The 21,242-nt window shown below is 44.0% G+C and overlaps 1 protein-coding gene across 10 annotated transcripts in view; it reads right to left on the reverse strand.

The window, feature by feature from the left end:
- The window catches only part of tnikb (TRAF2 and NCK interacting kinase b), a 67,285-nt gene that overhangs the window by 10,655 nt on the left and 35,388 nt on the right, over positions 1–21,242 (reverse strand). For 2 of the 10 annotated variants that reach the window (XM_026180618.2, XM_026180613.2), the window contains exons 14-26: positions 19,640–19,726; positions 15,319–15,513; positions 13,871–14,170; positions 10,557–10,673; positions 8,495–8,734; positions 7,674–7,780; positions 7,464–7,579; positions 6,371–6,447; positions 6,162–6,185; positions 3,094–3,275; positions 1,841–1,955; positions 1,101–1,241; positions 146–254 (exon numbers count right to left, since the gene is read on the reverse strand). In XM_026180618.2, coding sequence (XP_026036403.1) covers positions 146–254; positions 1,101–1,241; positions 1,841–1,955; positions 3,094–3,275; positions 6,162–6,185; positions 6,371–6,447; positions 7,464–7,579; positions 7,674–7,780; positions 8,495–8,734; positions 10,557–10,673; positions 13,871–14,170; positions 15,319–15,513; positions 19,640–19,726 — 1,810 coding nt within the window. The remainder of the gene's footprint in view (positions 1–145; positions 255–1,100; positions 1,242–1,840; positions 1,956–3,093; positions 3,276–6,161; positions 6,186–6,370; positions 6,448–7,463; positions 7,580–7,673; positions 7,781–8,494; positions 8,735–10,556; positions 10,674–13,870; positions 14,171–15,318; positions 15,514–19,639; positions 19,727–21,242) is intronic. The other 8 variants (XM_026180615.2, XM_026180619.2, XM_026180617.2 and 5 more) reach the window with 8 other exon arrangements.

Raw genomic sequence — 21,242 nt, forward strand, 5'->3', positions numbered from 1 at the left:
ACCTGAGATTTTCGGGTTAGAAGCATCAGCAGCACTAACACTATATTTGACCTTTCAGAGGGTAAAAACAGTTTGCTGCCAGGCTGCGTTTACTGTACACCACCTGCTCATGTGACTGATGCTTTAAATTAGAAGAGAAGCCTACCTGAGGCTGAGGTTTTATCATCTTCGTCGGTCGGGGAGGTCCCGTACACCCTCGGATCAACAAATGGCGTGAAGGAGGACTTGGAGCCTCCGCTGCCTCCCATGCCAAACTGCAAGCCACAGAAACACAGACTTTACAGTCCAACACGTGTTTGTCAAACACTTACCATGAACAGCAAAAAATCTGTATAAAAAAACTGGGATCAAAATATAGGAAACACAAAGATTTTCTATGAAGTGTCACAAAATATAAACCGGTCCTCATCAGTGTTTCCTGTATTTTGTCAGAGACCTGTATCAGGTGCTCAGAAAAAGGAAAGGGGTTACTTCCTGGATCAGAGGCTGGAAAACTGAGCGAGGGAGGAACAAACGAAGAAGGATCAAACGAGTAGAGCAAGGCAGGTTGAGTCAAACAGGACAGGGCAGGAAATTAAAGGTGCCACTTTTATCTGTTGCCCCCGAAACTTTTCGGGGGCATCTCACCGTGTTAGATTTGACATTGAGTTTTCTCTTCTTTGAAATCAATTCAGTTTCCTTCCTGTAGCTCCAATTCACAACAACGGCCACCTTAAGGACCCTTTCCTACAGCGTGACTGGCAAAGGATCGAAGCAAAGGATCACTGAGATCCGCTCATCGGAAGTATAAGGAGACAAAACTGAGCGGCCTAAATATATGAGCAGTGTTGAAATCGTTCCAGATGTGCACAAGAAGATGATCTTGTACAAGCGCTCGGTTTTGTGGCCAATCCTCTGAAACTACATATGCACCTTTTATTCATTTAGTCCACAAGCTTCAATAATGTCAGCCTTAAATGTGGCTGCTGGTAATTTCCCACCCTGATAAAGCAGCAGTGTGGGCAGGTGTCGGGGCGAGCAGGGTTGAGGTTTGTCAGGATACGGGGAGGTTTAGGGTGGAGAGGATTTCAGGGCCGATATCTGGGTGCTGCTCCACCTACTTGGACCCCAGAGGCATCCCCTGGAGAGACCAGGGGGGAGGTGCTTTGCTGCACCAAATCGGGGAGATTGGCGCTGCCATAGAACAGTTTGCCGGGGAAACCGTTGCTGGCGGTTGAGCTCCGCCTCCGTTCCCTGTGTTTCTGGAAAAAGAGAGAGAGGTGCGGGCTACTGTGCAGCGAGGCTGTTTGACAGGTCAGGTGATGGAGGGAGGCGGGACCCATGCAGGTGTGCTTGTTTCAGTGTTATTTTTAAACTGGGGAGGGTGGGCACATGTGCTATCAGGTCTGTGTTTCTACCACGCTTGGCCTTTAACACACACTTACACTGTGGTGAGTCTCTTAGATTGTTTTCTCCAAAACCTTCAGCGGAGTTCAAAGATTATTTGAATAATAAACAGAAATGGATGTGCAATAGTTCTGTTACCTCTAAACTATGCTTTCAGCTCCAGCTCACTGGAGGCAGAGGCACAGGTTCAGCTTCGCTTTGGGCCATTTTCTGTGCGTTTTCCCCTTACACTGTCCTTTCACAATAAAAGCCCCAAAGCATATTCTAAACAAACTGTTTAAATCAGTTTGTTTTGTAAAGCTGATTTTGAATCATATCTGAGATTTGAGGGCAAGCTGTGTAAACAGACCACGATCACTGCCCTCTACTCAGTAAAAAAGCAACAAATCTGGTGCAGAGATGAAGAGTGTCGGTTTCTGTGCAGTCAAGGTCAAAGGTTAAAACGGAGACTCACCTCACGCATCACCAGGGTGCTGTCCTGGGAGCTGTTTGCATACGTGTCCTCGTTGGTGTCGTTGTGCTCTCCCGCTGTGCCGAAGGACTCGTTGGTGCTCTGACTCGCAGCGGGCCTGAAAAACAGATTTTTATCATCTTTTAATAACTTTTTTAAAATGTTTTTTTTTAAACAGACGCATCTGACTTTAAAATAAGAGCTTAACAATTTGAACAGATCCATCTCCTGGGTTATATATGTGATAATGGCGTGTGGAGAAACAAGTAAGAAGTACAAAAAACCCACTCAGTACTGCATAAATACTGCATATATATCATCTTGTGCAAGAGGGGCTTGAAGCCTCTTCTTAACGCCCTTAGCTGTTGTTTCACAGTGAAACATAGAAAAGGAAGGTTTGCCAGATGAATGATGAGTGTAGCACAGAGCTGCAGACTTTGGGAAAACAAGGGAAAAACACAAAAGTCGCCTCTTAACTGCAAAACAAGTATCGGCCAAATGTTTGTGAAAGCAAACCGTCCTCCGAGCTGCACTAATAGCGCTGTGCATCATTAGCCGATGTGCATCCTCCTGCATAACCCTCATAATGACCAAAATTTACAAAATGGACTTAATGGTTTGCTCAATATGACCTGAAATGGGACTGAGCCCATAAGCACACCTGGAAAATGTTGTTTTTCTTTTTTTGCATTCAGAAGAGTCGCCTCCTGGTGGCCAATATTAGAAAGAATCCAGACTTAAGGCACTTCCTGTTGGGTTTCTGTCGTTTCCTGTTTTATTTTGTAAAATCTTACAAATCTTACTGCTGTTAGTGTTCCCTCCTCTGTGATTAAAAGCCTCGCCCTAACTGGCATCATCTTTGTTGTGTTTCACAGCTGCTTCCTATTAGCCAATCACAGCCTGCCTCTAACCATTTGCTCCATCGTTGTCCTTTTTAGCTGCAATTTTTCCTGCGTGTTTGAATTCTTGATGTACTTCTCCTTTTGTCTGCGCCTTATTTTATGGCACACTGACTGATTGCCTTTGACCTCACCCAAAGATTAAACCTTTGTGCTTCCTGCAGTTGGATCCTCAGCGCCTGAGCTGCATCCATCCTTTACAAAATCCATTTTATTAAAAAATGATTAAGAAACATTTCTTACAGGTGTTTCTTTCAGTCTCCGTGCTCAGACCTAAACGTTAGCTGGTACGGTCTGTGGTCGTGCTCTTCGTTGGTTTGGATGCAAAGCTATTCCTGAATTATCACCATCACTCACATGATGCGTGGGATATCACTGACGGCCACAGATCCATCGTTAGCCCCGCCCTCTCCCTCCTCATCCTCGCTGCTGTGGGACTCCTCACTGGACGACGAGTAGTCAGTCACTTTGACCGGCGGGCGGCTGGTTTCCTCGCCCTGCCGCAGCTCTCTAAGCTCTTTGGCCAGAGCCGTCAGATCCTGCAGGAAGACAAATTCAAAAGTGACTCAACACTTATTTATTTTCTTCATTTCTGTAAGTCAGTAGTGTGCAGGTCCAAAATGATCATGCAATAACTATTTTTGTCTTTAATAAGTTTATCTTCTTATATATCCGGCGTGTGGCTTCTTGGAGGTTTAAATATCATAACTGAAAGGAATTCGGTCCATCTATGAAAGTCTTTTGTAGCCTAACTATCACGTCTAAAAAGCTCTGCTAAGCTGTTCCAACACCACAAAAGCACAACTCTCAGGTGTGAAGACAGATTTGCATTTCATTAAATTTTAGATTAATATCACACTGAAAATAAAGTGTTTAATTAGCCGAGTAAGAGCGTTGATGATGGAAAAGTAATTTGGCAGCAAAAGCAATTTTAATTTTAAACGATATTTCAGAATTCACTTGCTCGACATAAGAGACCAGACGAACTATACAAGTTGTCTGAGAGAAAGATTCACAACAAATTCAAGGCAGGAAACATTTTTACAATAAGAAAATCACAGTAATATAAAAACACAGCGATCAAAGAGATGAAACAAAGCTGACCTGAGGCGACGTTTCCTTAAATCAATCATTTAAGGAAAATTCATTTTTACACAAAAATCTCACAGTGTGTGCTGCAAAGTTTGAGGTGGAACAAAGTGAAACATGCTATCACAAACATCTCTCATCATCCTGGATTATGCCCCCCCCACAATAAAAAAAGCTGCATGTCTGATATTCCTTATTTTTGCAATCCTGGAACGCTTCAGTGACTCTCGCAGCTCTCCTGCCTCTTTGCGGCGCTGCAGCGGCTCAGAAGCAAAGAGCAGGAAGCAAATGTGTTTTTGGTTTTTGTGCCACCATGCAAGCCGTTAGCGAGTCCGTCGAGAGGAGGACGGTGAAGTGAGAGAAGGAGGATGCACCATGCCTCAAAGTGGGAGGTCAAAGTTCAGCAGACTTGAGCCTCTGTGATATTTTACAGCGAGCAGCCAGGTACATGCACCCTGACGCCTCATCCAGCTTCTGTGCACTGCCTCTGCTGCAAACACGTCACAGCAGCACCAGTTTAAACAAGTTAGAAATGTTTGGCGATGGTTTGAAAAGCAGCCGATATCCTGTCTTTACAGCTGAGATGCTCTTTGCAACATTTTCCTGTTGTGAAGTTTAATACGACAGTAAATGTTTCTCTCTGGATCACAAGAATAACCAAAAGCTTCTCCTGTAAGACCTCCTTAATGCATTAAACCTTCACACGAGAACTCTGTGCAGCACTGTGGTTTCACTGTGAGCCTCACAAACCACGTACGCAGCGTAAAGGAGGAAAATTTATTATTGGAAATTTAAAACACCCCATAAAACACAAAAAAATAATACACTCATAAATATACAGATAATATATTTATCATCTGTATATTAAATATATATTAAATAATGAATAATTTTATAAATTAGGATGATTATAAAATCCATAATAATTTACTACAAAATAATAAAGTTGCTACAAAAATTAAGTAATAAAGTAATCATATAAATACAGTAAACAAAAAATACAATTAATCTAAAAATCTGAAGTAATTTTACACATAAAAATAAGGACTATAAAATATAAACAGCATTCTAAAAAATACTATAAATATAAAATATTAATATAAATAAATGCTGAAATGAAGAAAATGTAAAAACAGACAAAACAAACTAAAATATCAGACATCATCAATACAAATATAATAAATATAGGATGTCTTTGGCTATTATTAGAAATGTAATAAGGTGAATATAAACATTTCATTTAAATTACTAGGAACTAAATTCAAAGGATTAAAAGACCAAAAGTATTTCACTCTGCACTCTGTCAGTAAGAAAGATTTGAGTTGTGATTATTTGAACTTTGAATCATCGTCCAATCCTGATCCTGCGAATGAATCAGAGACTCAGCAAAACAACTACATGTAAACATCTTCAGTTCACAGCAGGAAAACGTGCACGTGAGCAGTGGGTAGGAAGTGGGGCTTTGGTGGGGCACGGGGGGGAGGGGGGTCTTACCAACTCCTGGAGAGAAATGATAACAAGGAAGAAAAGGGGGGAGGGGGGGGGCACATGTGGAAATGACACAAGTTATAATTATTATTCATAATTATAACTTATTAAATCCAGACCGAGTCTCTTTGACAGGAAACAGAAGGGAATGTTTTCAGACACATTTTCCAAAAGTAAGAAGATTTTTATTGGAAAACAGTAACTTTGGTTTAAAATCAGGATTTTTTAAGACCTTATATTTTGAAACTGATTGAGAATAATTTCAGAAAGAGAAGTTTGGATGATTTTGATAAAGCTTTAAATCTTTTTTGAAATAGGAGAGACGTTTTCTTCTTTTAAAGTTTCAGGAAGTGAAGGAAATTTGGAAAATAAGATATTTCTTGAGAACTTTCTTTGAAAACAAAGACCTTAAATACAAATATAACTTATTCGGTATGAAAACCTGATAATGAATTTAAAAAAGCAGCATGAATCGATGATACATACATGAGAACAAGTGGAAAGTTGGTGAAAATTAAAGTCTATTCTAAGAAACTTCAAAGCATTTGGAGACAGTTTTCCAAACTGTGTTTTTTATTCATTCAAAGTGAAAATTCACAGCAAGAAACTAAAAATCAAAGGCTTTGCTGGAGGGCTTCTCAGCGAGGAGCATTTACGGCTTTTCAACTTTTCCAGCTCTCATTATTATCTGGGCCGAAGCCTGTGTTAATGTGAGTGAAAAAAATATCACAAGCCGAGCATGATTTTATTCTGAAAGAATCGCACAGGGTAACATCGGGAGTTTAATTCAGAACGTATGTGAGGGTGCCAGTGCGGTGAGGTGATGAAGGAGGAGAAACATCACTAACCTCGTCTACAGCTTTCTTATAGCTCTGACGGACGATGGAGGAGGGATGGAGGACAGGAAGAGGTTAGTTCAGAGAGAAGAGTCAGTCAGGCTTTCACCGCATGTTTATTTAATGAGTATTCTTAATCTTACGGGGGTTTGTGGCACTGCCACACACAGGAGAGCTGCAGGAGTGTGTGTGTGTTTGTGTTATACACAGTGTGTACTCACTGCAGGCCTGCTGGGTCGGGTTATCTCTCTGTTGTCGTCTTTGGCGTCGTGGCCTTCAGTCTTAGAGGCTGAATTACCTAAAACCCAAACACAAGAGGATGTTTTTCATAAAACAGCAGAGCTTGCACAAATTGGGGAAGACAGAACGCTAAGAAAGAATTCTAAGAAGCAATTTAAAGGCACTTTTTGTAATTACCCTTTACAAATATCTCCACTAGGGGGCAGCATTTCATCAGTGGGTTTGGTGAGCCTTCCAAAATCCAAAATTATCAACTGAGCGTAAAAAAATCAACTGCTATGACTTTATGTCCAAAACGTCTGTGCATAGGGAAATATAAGGTGAGGTTAGACTTTAACGCAATACCAATTTGAACCACAAGGTGGTGCAGCAAGTCAGTGTGACCTTTATTTAATCAGGTTGGCCATTACGAACACAAAGTACCTGTTACCAGGTACTTTTTAGTACCTACTCGGTCGAGGTTCCAAGTGATCCAAGGCAAAAATGTGACGTCAAAAGACTGCAAGCCACCGATTGCTGGTCAGTGGCGTCACTCGATGAGTCATGAGAGAGTGTGTGACGAAATCAAAATGGACATTTCTGAAACCTGGCAATGAGTGAAAAGGCCACAAAAACCAACGCCGTGATCCTTGAGTGTGACTAAAAGCTTCAGGCCGAGCAGCAGGTATGTCATTGTTTTAGCGTTCATGTCACATACTAATTATCACAACCTCGGACACGGTACTATAACCAGGACCACGCACACTGAGAAAATGAGGCGAGGCGAGCTGTACCACCTTGAGTCGCGTTGAGCGATGTCGAGTACTAATGGAAAAAATTTAAACTTGTTAAGGAAACAAGTTCAACAAGCATGAAATATTAACGAAAATGAGACATCAAAATATCTAAAAACATCTCAACTAATAAAACGCTGCCCCCTGGTGGTGAGAGTTTAAGCAAAAAAGTTTCAGAGGGTAATTACAAACAGTACCTTTACACTGAGAGAGACCTTCAAAGGCCTACTTGGGCGCTCAGACTGGGTTTCGTGGGTTCAGGTCAGGTTTTTGTGAGTTCACAGACAAACAGGTGACTCACCGCGCTCGTTGGAGCCTCCCTGAGAGCTGGGGGTGCTGGAGCTGGAGGAGCTGCCGCTGCTTGTTCTCTTCAGGGGAGTGTCCAAGTACATGTCGGGCCTCCGCAGGTCAGGGTTGCTACAGTAACACAAACACAGCGTTGCCTCAGACATGACTGTGAACAAATACCCACACCCACATTTCCACCGGTCGACATCGGAGCTGCACATACCTGGCCCGTATGAGGTGAGCGCCGGCCCGCGGGCCGAGGCCTGGCCCGTTTCCAGGAGAGTTCTTCCTGACCAAAGCCGGAGAGATGGAGGTCGTCCTCTGAGGAACCTGGAAACACAAAACAGCAGCAGGTTTTAACATCTGTCCGGAAGCAACAGGCTAAAAGCTGACATTTTAAAACATCAGAGAGTTTAAGTACAAAACTGAGAGCTGCAAAGGCATTCTTTAATTCACAAAATTAACTCAAAAAGGAAGCAAAAATGAGCAGAATTTTAGTCTGTGCATTACAATTTTAATCAGGGTGATGGGGATAGACTGTCCTTTATCCATTACAAAGTCTGTTTGTCTTAGTCTTTTAGTTTTAGAGCAGTTACTGACATCATTTGGGTGTTTATATAAGAAAAACGTTTGACAGAATTATGCCTCGCTGAGCAGCTTTAACTAAAGCTCATTTCACTGGGATGAAGGATATTTGCAGCACATAACACAAGACTAAAGAGCAGTGCTCTGAAACCCAGCTTTGCATTTAATCTGAACACAATTAATGTGAAGCTAAATACACAACACAATCATTTTAAATTTCTACCAGAAATCACAAATTTCTGGTAGAAATTTGTGATTTCTACCAGAGTAAGTCCTTTTTTCAAATAGATCATGTTTAACTAACGATAAACTAAATGATAAATACAATCAGAAAACACTCAAAAAATCAAAAAGTAAAGAGAAACTCAGAAAAAGACAGAAAAAGGTAAAAACAGACTTTAAAGAAAAGCAAACTCAGCACACGTGGATAAAAACACACTGGCGGTGGCATGCAGAGACCTTAGGGGGCATGTCGTCGTCCTGCCGCAGCCAGGAGCTGCGGTCCAGTTTGTCGAGGGGGGGCGCCAGGCGGGACAGGGGCGGGGGAGGAGGGGTGTCAGAGGTGGGGTCAGAGTTCTGCCGGGGCATGGGAGGCCGGGAGGGGGAGGGCAACGCCGAGGAGGAGGACACGCCGTGGGGGTCGTACAGGGACTGGGAGCCTGACAAGCCATGACTCTTCACCTGCACCAGGTGGGCCATCTGAACACACACACACACACACACACACACACACACACACACACACACACACACACACATGCGCGCAGGCAGGAAACAGGCAAAGTGGAGGGGAGAGAGCAGGATCAGGACAGAGTGATTAGGAGGCAAGTCAAGAGGAAACAATACAGGAGGAGTGATGCAGAGGAAGGAAGATGAGGTCACGGAGGAGGGAAAACACTCCTCGCAGTGCACTGTGTGAGTGTGTGTGTGAGAGTGTGTGTGTGTGTGAGTATTTTCTCCAACAGCCCAGCAGACAAACAGCGCCTCCTGCTGGTGACGTGCAGCAGCGTTCTGTCCAAACCCAGGAGTTTGTCCGTGTCTCCTGATGTCATACAAACAGGTGCATCACACCTGCAGGACTCAGCTCCTACCAGAGTTTTACTGAAACTACTCCCCACAGACCGGCTTTACTTGAGCACAGACGGAGAGATGTCAAGGAAAAGTCTGGCATGTTTCCATCTTGCTTATTTCCATTACCATCCACTGTTCCCATAACATAAACAGACCCCACCCAGTTTGAGGGGGTGACACCTATAAACTGCTGAAAACTCCTCAGACAAGCTGAGACCCAGAACCAAACGTACTGTTACTGATAAGTAACCCTGCCGACTGGATGCCTGTCATTTTGCATCTGTACTCCATCACAGTGGATTTGAAATCAAACAGTGATTCCAGTGCAGGCTTTCACGACGCTTTTATTATTACAACATTTCATGCACCAGTTTTCTTCACTGTATTTATTTCTGATCAAGCACTCTCATTCCTCCGGGCCCCTTATTTTAATCTTGATACCTGCTGCCAGCTGGAGGGTCAGTCCAACCAGAGCCCAGAGGGTGGAGAGCCACTACGCCGAGCTCACTCCTGCTGCAGATCAGAAAAGACTACAGACGGTGCAGCTGGACCTCCACCACAGCATGAGAGACTCGCTGCAGGGATGGCTGGTGATACTGCAAAGATACATAACTTTCAACTCAAATACTCACAAAGGAGAAACTCGCAATAACTGCTCATCCTGATCCTCCTGCTCTTCATCTATACGATCAAAAGCCGTCACAAAGCTTTGCGCACTTTCTAGCACAATGCTGCGTCACCGCCTGCCGACACCGCTCCATCACACCCGACAATCTCCTTATTAATCTTTGTCTCACTCTAGCTCCTCTCAGACACTTAATCCCATTCACATAAGCCTCTCCTGCACTAATGAGGCCACTCTGCTGATGTTCAAAAGAGCTCAGAGTTTCATTTCAGCTGCTTCGCCTTTGATGAAACCAAAACCCACGTGTGTCCGTGACGATCGGACGCATCGACGACACGGAGCGACCTCGCTGGCTCCAACACTCGCCGATCTTTGAATTCATCACGTTAAAATGCACTCGTGGGCATCTGTGACGGTTCCACAGAAGTGTGGAGGGTTTGTATCTGCATGTGCGTGCATGTCCAGGACACGCACACGCTTCATTCTCTGCAAATATTTTATGTACAAATTTCTTTGTGTCCAATAACTGAGAGACATTATTGAGGGGCCTGAACGCTGATCACGAAAGGAGCTCTTCTCACTGATTGATTAAAAAAGAAAAAGCTAAAGCGAGTTAAACTAAACTAAACTGACATCCTGTGGACACGATACTGAAGCTAGCAGAGAGGACAACCTCATAACCACAACATCCACAGTCCTGAGTCTAATCCTCTCTTCCTGTTTCAGAGACGGGCCAGTTGGTGAGTCCCAGAGAACCAGTGAATTCCACTGCACCGTACCAACGTATATCACACTCAGACAAACACACAAACACAGGTCACACACCTGTGGCTCCATGGAGCGGTGCATGGGCGGAGTCCGGGCCTGCTGGATGCCCCCGCTGCTGAAGGACTCGGAGCGAGGCGGCAGGGTTGGGTCTGAGATCCGGTTGGAGACTTTATGCTGCAATGCAGGAGAAGAGGTTCAGCTTGTAATGTTCCCACACACACACACACACACACACACACACACACACACACACACACACACACACACCATGGTGAAAGTGTCCTCTAAGCTGTGTGTGTCTGTTCACATGTTTTGGTTTTAAAGCTGATTTGACTGATTTCTTCTTCTGGGAGTTTTCCTGTAGCTCGTTACCAAGTCTGAGACATTTTGTTCCAGTTTTGTTCCTCAGGTAGAAACGAATAATTGTTTCAGGAGGTTAAACTGTGCTTCTGCTGAAATCAGAGGAAACAGCTCGTTCTGTGCAGAGCTAAATGGATTCGTTTAAAAATGACGTCTATTTACTGCTTTTAATGCTCGAAAGATGCAGAAAATGAAGCTGGCTTCACCACAACAATTTAAAACTATAACACAGGAGCAACAGCAGAAGCAGCACATCAGACACATGACAGTGAATGAATCTCTTTGCTGCACAGGTTTATTAACCTGCTAAAGAAGCAGAGTTACTGTTTACAGCTCAATATTGTTTATTGTTTGTGTGCATCTCTGCACACAAACATTTAGATGAACTTCGGTGAAGACTTTTTCTGCAGTACGTGATATACACTTATTCATATTTACATAGATATCACGTTGTTCTGCTCCCAACAGGAAGATGTTTTAGTTCATGTCAAACTGTAAATGAAAACTGGAAGTATCGGACTTAATGAAGCGTTTGATGGATACGAAATAAAAACAGGCGTCATTAAAAGATAACGGCTGTTCTCACATGTGGCTAAACCAACATCTGGAGGTCTGATCTCCAGCCAGCGGTGGTGCCGTTAATTCTCCCAATGACTTGATTTATTTGAGCTTCTGTGGAAATGTTTGTGGAAATGTTTTAAAAATGTAATTATTAGTTGGAGCTGAAGTGTGTAGATGGAAAATTGACTCTTTGTATTTGGATTTTTTAAACAAACACATTGATTCATCTAGAAAATCAGTACGTTGGCCTTTACTGAACTTATTACATTTATTATATACTTAACTATTACCAACATGAAACACTGATTGGGGCATTATTACACATTAAGTATGTCTACTTTTACCTTCTTTGCTATCTTTACATAATTAGATACAAATCCTGTATGAATTTGACCTGAAATGTGTTTTACAGTGCAGTAAAGTGAAGTCTGTCTCAGGGCCTTTTCTCCTGCATTAGTTAAATAAAGAGCTCACATCTGATCTCTTTCCCTCAGTTTCATATTCTGCTGCTGGTTACTGTGGCTGATGATTTCAGCTTGTAAATCTACAGGAGAACTTATTTGTCTTCAGGTCAGACAAAAGTGACTTTTTAAAAGAAGTTGTTTTCTGTGTGAATTCAGCTGCTTCTCATTAAATTGTAAAACACTGTAAGTCTGCTCTTCGTTCCTCTACTGTCAGCTTAACAAACTATCACGTCTGATGGTTTTGAGCTGGCTGCACACGTCACCTGCGGCCCCCGATGAGGTGCACCTCCACAGGGTCGGTTCTCTCTAAACGGCGGTCATGTGTTTTTAGAGGGGAACATTGTGATGGAAACATTTGCTCTTCTGAAGCTCGAAGGGAAATCCTGGGAGATGAGGGTAGACCTATCTGCACACAGTGTGCTTTCCATGTTCAGCGTCCGCAGGGAGAAACACCGATATAGCTGCAGCTGTCCTACATCTGTCCACCAGCTGCCACCAGGGGGCAGACCTGGAGCTCTGCCCTAAATGTGTGTCTGTCATGAGTTTAAAGTGGCCCTAATTTATGGTTTGGACAAAATCAGCAGAGTTCACACATGAAACACAGATTTTATGAGCTCGTACCTTCTGTGTAAGAGTGTAAAAGGCAAATAAAACCAATGTTACAGAACAAACAACGACTTCAACAACCTGGAATTTAACATGAAGTTAACATGAAGCCTCGAAGAGGAAATCTGATTAAGTACATGTTAGAGATAAAATCACAGCATGCAATAACAGAGCAGCTCTCAGTCTGGGTGGCTTTAAACTCTTACCCGCTTTTATCCTCTTTATTGCTCTAAATCACCAGATAAACTCAAATGACCTGTAAATATTATACAACAGCATGCACAGCATAGGTTTGAGAAGCACCAGAGTGAGAGCTGCTCTGGGTAGAGATCACCCTGCAGCACCAGCACAGTCAGTAGCCTGTAAAATGGAAAGCGATGGTTAAAGTTAAGAGTTGGAAAGAAAAGTAAGAGGGCAGGTGTTACAGCGACCAAGTGTTCTTACATACATCCCCAAAACAACAAAATATGTCATGTCAGCGATGCTGTTTGTGGAATCCAAATTTTAACTTGCATAAAAAACATTTGAAGGGTCTCTGCTGGAGTCACTGACCACCATGTAGTTGGAGCCCCGGAGCAAAACATGGGTTTACTTGTGTTTCAGTGACATACACCTCTTCAGTATTCCAGATAATTAACAGGAATAGAAGAAAAAATGAGATTTGCAGGTTCAAATTTTAGGATAAATATGCTTTTTTTAAAGAAATACACACTAGTAAAACTCTGGGCTCATCTGGTATCAACTAATGTCCTTGTTTTGCAGCAGAACTGCTTCAGCTGTATCGTCGTCTTTTCTTTGTTAGAGAGATTTAATACTTATCTCTGCACAAAACGTTTGTGCTGAACGTGAGAATGTTAGTGCAGTAAAGGCCATCGTGGGGCAGCTCTGAGGTAGACATGCAGGTACACAGGTAAGCTGCAGGTTTGCTACAGCATAGATGTGTAGGAGCTACTCTGTAGGCTCGCTGTAGGCGTGCCATACATTTTGGCTAGGTTACCTAGGTTATTCCTTCGTCTACACCTATATATGCTGTAGATATGCCATAAGAATACATCAGTATGCTATATGTGACATCACTGCGCGCCCTGTAAATGAGTGTGTCTGCAAACAGCATGGTGTCCGTGGAAACTCAACATTTTGAGCTAAAGTGGTTGAAAGTGCAGAGGTAGCCAATCAAAGAGGAGCTTAACCAACAGATCCAAGTGGTGAGAGGAGGTGAGAAAGGGAGGAGTCCACATCATCCCAGAGTTACAGTTAGACAGTTCACCTGGTTAGAGGAGCTCTTATTAGAGATTAAAGGGAAATCATCCCAGCAGGAGGTTAATTAGGAAGCTGGACAGACGGCAAGATGAGGAAGCATCTGTTCCTCCTCCGACTAACCAAGCGGCTGGGGCTGCGGCCCCTGGAGTCAGCGCTCCTGTCGGGACTCCTGTCAGGGCTCCTCCGGGACCCCACAGGCTCAGAGTAGGCGGGCTCGGGGACGCAGGTGATGCGGATTCGAGGTGTGTGAATGTGATGTCTGGTGGGGCTGACGTGGACAGGGTAGGAGGGGGGACGGGGCCGAGGTTTGTACCCAGGGAGCTTGAGGAGCTCTTCAAAGTTGATGTCTTGCTTCTCTGTGAAGGAGTTATAGTTCTTTGGGGCGATGCGGGGGGAGTTGCTCTGAGCTCGATGCATCACCTGGAAGGCAAGGTGGGTGTTTAACGAGGAGAAGACGCACATGAGGACAGGAGGAGGACAGGAGGAGGACACTCGCTGGTTTTGGTGTCCAGAGAGTGAGATCTGTGATCTGCATTCACATTTGTTTGATGGGAGGAATGTAAGCCCTCTTTACAGAAACACTCCAAAAGGCAGAAAAACATCTCACTACGACTCAGTTTGACCTTTAACACGCTGAGCTCATCACCCTGTTAGTGACGAACACGGACGACTCAAGTCACTACACATCAAGCCTTTTTAAAATGAAACTCTTATTTTGGTAGTTTCTCCGCCTGTTTGTTGCCGCTCTGCTGTTTCACCTGGAAAATGAAAGAAATCAGAAAGTTGTCACTTTTATTTATCGCAGACTCTTCTGCAGATCAGCTCCGATGATGCCTGCAGGGTGGGAAACTCGAAGCGCGTCCTGAACAAACAGAGCGCGCTGGCCTTTGATTCACACGACTCCAGCTCAGTTAGTGCTGCTATAAATGGAAACATCTGTTTGTGTGAGTCTGAGTGGAACCACAAGCTGCTCAGTGGGTAGAGTCTTGTTCCTGCTCCCACATATAAACCAGCCTTTTGTCTTTGCAGCAGAGCTTCACCTGAGTGTATGTGTGCACATTTGGATGCTAGCAGCACCTGTTTGCACAGCAGCGTCACATCCTCAGAGCGGTAAAAGCTCTTTTCTTGAAACATGTTGGAAGGTGTTGGTGCTTAACCACTTTTCCAATAGTCACAAAGGGAAAACAAACAATAGTCTGACTTTTAGTGCGATCGAATGTTTCTCATAACATGTGGCAAAAAACTTGTTTAAATGTAGCTGTATTCTTCATTTTGTCTTTATTTTATGCAAAGATTTGTTTGTAGTAATCGATCAAAAGCATCAAAAAATCAACAATCAGTTTCAGGCTCTGTGTGATGTCAGCGGGGACAGGGTGTCACTAATATGGCCACCTCTGCTGCGAGGGGCAGCCAATCAGAGCAAAGCCGCCTTGAAACAGCTTCTTCCACACTCATCAACATAAATGATGTTGCCGGTTAAATGACTTGTGCCCCCCCAGAAGCATGCACCGGCACTAAAATGAAAGAAAGTAAGGCTCGTCGTGTGAAACTGCGTGCCTGCAGGCTACCTCTTTGGCCCAGGTGGGCTTGTCGTTGCTGCTGGGCGCCTGATCCTTGTAGTGGTACAGCTGCTTCTTGTCCTGCGGCGGTCGCGCCGGCTCCTGCTGCTGCTGCAGCGACACCAGGTACGCCCGCTCCTGCTGCAGCTGCCTCTGCAGCCGCTCGGCCTGCCGCTGCTCCTCGATCTGCTTCCTCTTGTACTCCTGCACACAGAACAGAGAGACGTCAGCTGAGCGCAGGTCGAGCTGCAGAGATAAAAACAACAAGGATCACATTTCCTCAAACAAACAGGCTCGTGTGCTCAGCTCAACATGGCCTGTGTGCACGAGTGCAAAGAGAAACCTTTATGCTACTTTAATTATCCTGCACGTCTTGAGACCAGCTTGCATTTGATCTGCATGTAGACACCAGAGCACTGGTCCTGTGGTGTGTTTAGACCAAATGCAAAACCCACCCGCTGAGATTCTCCCACAGACTGCGAAGCCCGCTGACACTGCTGACTATCAGGATGAGAGAGAGCTGAAAAAGTGGAGCTCTTTGATTGAACTTTTAGATACATGCAGAAAGAATCGCACGACTTCCTCAGAAGCTCTTGTTAATTCCAGCTATCAGCTGTAGTTTGGAAGGAAGTAGCTCTGCCACTGGCTGTTAGGAGTAGACATTTGTGGGTGGAGAAATGATCCAAGAGCACTCCAGTGACTGCAACACAATTACAAAACATTTGATGGCTCAAAAATCTAATTGCCATGCTGGCTAACTCTGCTGCTGCCTCTGAGTAGAACAAGCGTGAGGTCCGTCTCTGCTGCTTCCATCCTGCACGTTAGGCCTGACACGTCAGACGCTGTCGAACCTTTGAGGTGCTTTTTGGTTATTTTAATGAATGATGCACCAAAACTAAGCAGCATGGAGCGACACTGCACTGGGGAGGAGTTGTTTTATGATATCACGAACACGTTTAATTTGATGTATCTTGATAACGACCTCCGAGCCACCTGAGCTCTGGGTGTCTTTGTTTGCTTTGCTGCAGGTGCTAATTAGTTCTATGAGCTCCACCTTTTTCTTACCCCCAAGTTCTTCTCACAGTCTTTGAGCTGATCTGTGACATGAAATGAAAGTAATGGCTACTAAAGGTAAAGATGCTGGGAATGACACTGGTCTGCGTAAAGGAACGTCAGTGTGTAGCAGAGCTGCAGCCACAGGAACATGCAGAGCTGCACGCCGTCTGCAGATCTTGGTTCAAGGCAAACTTTGATGGTGCTGCACAATTTTAATATTCATTTAAAGCATCAGATTATAGAACTATTACAGTCACTATCAATGTAAAATGAGCTTTTTGAAACGCATCCCGCACTTTATACTTTACTTCTTTTTTCCCCATTTGTTTCTCTATTAATTGACTGAAAGAGGAAAATTCTTAAATATAAAAAGAAATCTTAGAGAAGCGTGTGTTCTTACGTCGAGGGTCATAAGTGACGAGCTGAATGCCATCGGCTGACATTTCTCCTCACACTGTAACGTCCCTTTAGAGGTCTGGCATTTATCTGAGCCACGTGTGAAAGACTGCAGCAGACCTTTTAGGCGTGTGTGTGTGTGAGTGACTGTGTTTACGTATCTTTGTGGGGACCAAAACGTGAACGTTTACTGTGCTTGTGGGGACCAACGGCCCTTCTGGGGACAAAATCCCAATTCCTACGAGTTTGAAGACGTTTCAGAGTCACAATGTGGGTTTAGTGTCAGGGTTAGGATTAGGCGCTCATTTTGATGGTTAGGGAAGCATTGTGTCAATTAGATGTCCCCACAAAGATATGGAAACACGGTGTGTGTGTGTGTGTGTGTGTGTGTGTGTGTGTGTGTGTGTGTGTGTGTGCGTGCGCACTGATCAGTTTGCACCCCTGACTGTTCTGATGTCACTGACTGAGGAAGACGCATCATCACAAACGGTGAAGCTGAATAAAGTCTTCCCAGCGCCGGTGGCCATCGACTGACACGCCCACTGCTGCGTGTGCTGATTGATTTGATGTTTGTTAACTTTTTCTGTGAAAAAAAGAAAAGCCCGACGCGTGAGTCATCTCGGCTTGGTTGGTATTGATCGATTATTGACTGGCCTCACCTTCGCGTCACACTTTATTTATTTGAGTAAACAATAAACAGGCAGACTTCCTGGAAACCGTGCTGCTTTGATTTTTAGGAACCAATGAGAGCCGACTCTGGAAGTGACTTCCTGCAGACCTGGACCTCGCTCTTTGCACCTGAACATGCCATCGCTCAGACAATAATCTTAGTGATTTGGTTTCGATTGGGACCTTTTAAAACTGACTTCTGAGGACAGAGTGTGTGCGTCATGAGCTGTTATTGTAATTATAAGAATTTAAACTTTTAAAGGGACATAAATAAGTCCCAAGCTTTGGGGCGACCGTGGACCTGGTCGTTGTGTCCTTGGGCAAGACACTTTACCCTACCGCCTACTGGTGTTGGCCAGAGGGGCCGATGGCGCGATATGGCAGCCTGGCTTCTGTCAGTCTGCCCCAGGGCAGCTGTGGCTGCAACTGTAGCTGCCTCCACCAGTGTGTGAATGTGAGAGTGAATGAATAGTGGCATTGTAAAGCGCTTTGGGTGCCTTGAAAAGCGCTATATAAATCCAATCCATTATTATTATAAAATATTCAGTGAGTGTTATTTCGGTTGCTTTCTGAGAGATGAGCGTAAAGCTGGGGTCTCATAGCCTCGAACGATTATCATCTAGTCTCTCGTGTACCTGGGGAAACCTGACCAATCGTGCCTGGACATCTTACATTTTGGGGCCAGTGGTGGCTTTTACTGAACTGAAGTTTTAGGAACGCAGCCCACTCCTTTATGGGTGAATGCTCCCTGCTCAGTACGAGGTCTTCCTTTACTTTGGGGTTTAGTAGCTGCTTGTTAGGTTGAAAGGTAATCAGTCCATCTGTTTCTCCCTTGATTCAGAGCTATTATAAATCAACTGATTTATCAGTGTGTGAAACAGAAACGTGCTGTTTGAACTCCGGACAGATTCAGGAGATTATTTTTTCTGTAGTTGTTCTTCTGCCTCAAAGCGCTCAGCAGGAAATAGTTGTTTCAGGAATTCTTTAAGTGCTGCAAACACTCTTTGTGGTTTAGTTGAGGAAGTTGCTTGGATAGAGGATACAAAGAAGGCAACCATGATGCCCACTCAGCAGGAGAAAAAGCCCCACACTGTTAACTGTTAATGCACATCAAACTGACTTTAGATTAGGAGGCTGTAAAGCACTGGGTGATGGTAGAGGAAGCAAACTTGGAGCTAGCATTCTTCACCAGGTATAATGTAGCATCCTTAGCGCTTATCAGACAAACGAGGCATTTCCAGGTGCTTCTGGGTGGGAAAAACTCCTAAAACTTATTGCAGAACATAACGAAGCTTAGAAATCAAGCAAACCTAAAGCTGCTCCCAAGCTAGCCTGCACATCAGCCTCCCACTGAACTCACCCGGGAGCATCAATCCCAGGCCTGGAGACCTGAGGCCCTTCCTATGTGAATGAATCATGTAGCGTTTTAACAATTAACACAAACAAATTCAAATGATCACCACTGTGTGACAACACACAGTGAAGCCTTCCCCGAGTTCCAGGTTAGCTCACCGGAGACCACGACAAGGCCAAAATGCAGCAGCCCAGGTTTGAGTGTGACTGCTGTGCTTTCCCCTGCTCTCTCCTTCCTGTTTAGTCGTCACGGCTGCTGCATTAAAAAATGCCCAAATAATAAATATTGTTTTTTTAAACCAACGTGACCTCTGGGTCTAAGCCAACATGCTACTGCCTGAAATCTGATTTCTTTTTCTACCTGCCAGCAGGGGGCGACTGCTCTGGTTGAAAGCAAAAAAGACTTGTGGTTCTATAAATGTCCATGAAAAAAGGACTTCAATAACAAACGAGTTATCGTGGCAGCTGCACCCATCTGTGGTTTGAATGACCAAGCTCGCTACATTTGTAGAATCCAGGGTTGGAATAGGATTAACAAATCTGCTTCTAGTTCATGCTTCTGTTCTTTCACTTCTCTTTCTCGTCTTCCCCCAACCGATCACAGCAGATGTCAACACGTCTCTGAGTCTGGTTCTGTTGGAAGTCCCTTCCTGTTAACAGGGAGTTCTTCCTCCCCGCTGTCGCCAAAAAACAGTCATCTGATTGTTGAAGCTTTCACTGTAATATTTCAGATTGTGTATCTTAGAGTTTAAGGCACTTTGAGTTTTATGTGAATAAAAAATCAAAGCAGGGTACTTTGAGCCCGGCGTTAGGCTCTGCCCTTCATCAGTCTGTGTGTGTTTGTGTGTTGTGTTACCAGCAGTAGGGCCTGCTCCTGCAGGAGCTGCTGCTGCAGGATCTCCAGCTGCCTCTGCTCCTCCTCCAGCTGTCTACGGATATACTCCTAACCAATCAGCAGCCCCAGCCAGCACCACAGGCAGCCAATCAGAGAGCGACCAGGAGAAATGGAAGCGAATCGGAGCCCAGGCAACCAGTGACATCACCCGAGGAGGAAATAGAAGAAAAGGAAAAAGGAAAGAGGAGGAGGACAGCCAAAAGTAGGAGATTTGTTGAAGAGGTGTGAAAGTAGGGATTTAGTCAGGAACAGGCGAGGAGAGAAAAAAGAGGAACAGCAGGAGGCCGTAATTAGTAGAACAGAAAGACAACATGCTTATTATTAAGATGGCAGTGTTAAAGATCAGTGTGAAATCAGCTGTGCAAGAGGAAGAAATCTCTGTCTGAGAGAGCGTTAAGGAAGCGCTGCTGCGAAGTTAACTACGAGTCATTTATAAGTCTCGTGTGTTACAGTATCAGGCTGGAGGTGTGGCGACCCTGCAGCTGAAAATCAGCAACCCGAACCACAACGAGCACACGGCCCACATCTGTGTGTAAAACCTTCACGTAGCGCAGGTTTACACGTTAAAACGAGTTTTCTCTGTCTGTCAGACATGCTCCTCATCATCCGGTGAAACCTTAAAGCCTCATCATGTAGCATGTTTCCCCTCAGTCACATCACAGATTTTTCTGGACTAGAAAATGTTCTGTTGTCACATTTCACGAGTGACCGGCTCCATAAAACGATCGATACCACGTTAAAGGCTGCAGAGGGATTATATCTGCAAGCGGCTGCTTTCTGTTGCTTAAAGTTTTGGGACAAAAAGAGTAAAGAGTAATCTATAATCGCAGAATTGTTTGACATTAATTATAAACCTCTGAAATTAGAGGTTTGAGTAAATGTATTTTTAGGCTGAAGCAACATGACTGAATTTCCATTTTGGTCCAGAAACACAAAAAGCTAACTAATTACAAGCTTCTTTGATTAAATCCAATTTAAATGCCAAATTTAAAATGCATTAAAGCCACAAACTTGAAAAACGTACAATCTGAATATTTTAAATGTGGAAAACGTCATGAACTGTAGTCACACAGTTAGAACAGAAGCTCCGTGTAGACCACGACTGTTTTAAGTGATCTGTTTACCATTTTACACACATCACACGTCAAAGGTTGTAGACGGATTAAAGGAGGATTATTTGTGTTGGTGCTTAAAATATTAGCACAGCCTTTTACTGCACAATCATACATTTTTGCATAAATGTTTGAGATAAAATGAAGTTTTACAGTCATGTAGTTTTAAGCTGAGTCATGCTGACTTTTAATCTCCACTGTAGGATAAGCTCTAGAGACATTAGAAACCTTCATTTCCCATAATGCAGCTTGGAAATTTCTTTAATTCAGGTCTCATTTAAACCCTGCATGAATAATGCAGGAGTGATGCAGCACGAGAGTTCTCACAGGCTGTGAAGCAGAAGTAAAATGAGGAAAAATGCTCCTTTAGCTTTCAGCTAACTGAGTGTGTAAAGCAATAAAACACAGAGCTGAGCTCAGAGTGAGGGACGGAGCGCACAGTCATCAATGAT

This window comes from Astatotilapia calliptera, chromosome 9, assembly GCF_964374335.1.
Source record: "Astatotilapia calliptera chromosome 9, fAstCal68.1, whole genome shotgun sequence".
Lineage (NCBI taxonomy): Eukaryota > Metazoa > Chordata > Actinopteri > Cichliformes > Cichlidae > Astatotilapia > Astatotilapia calliptera.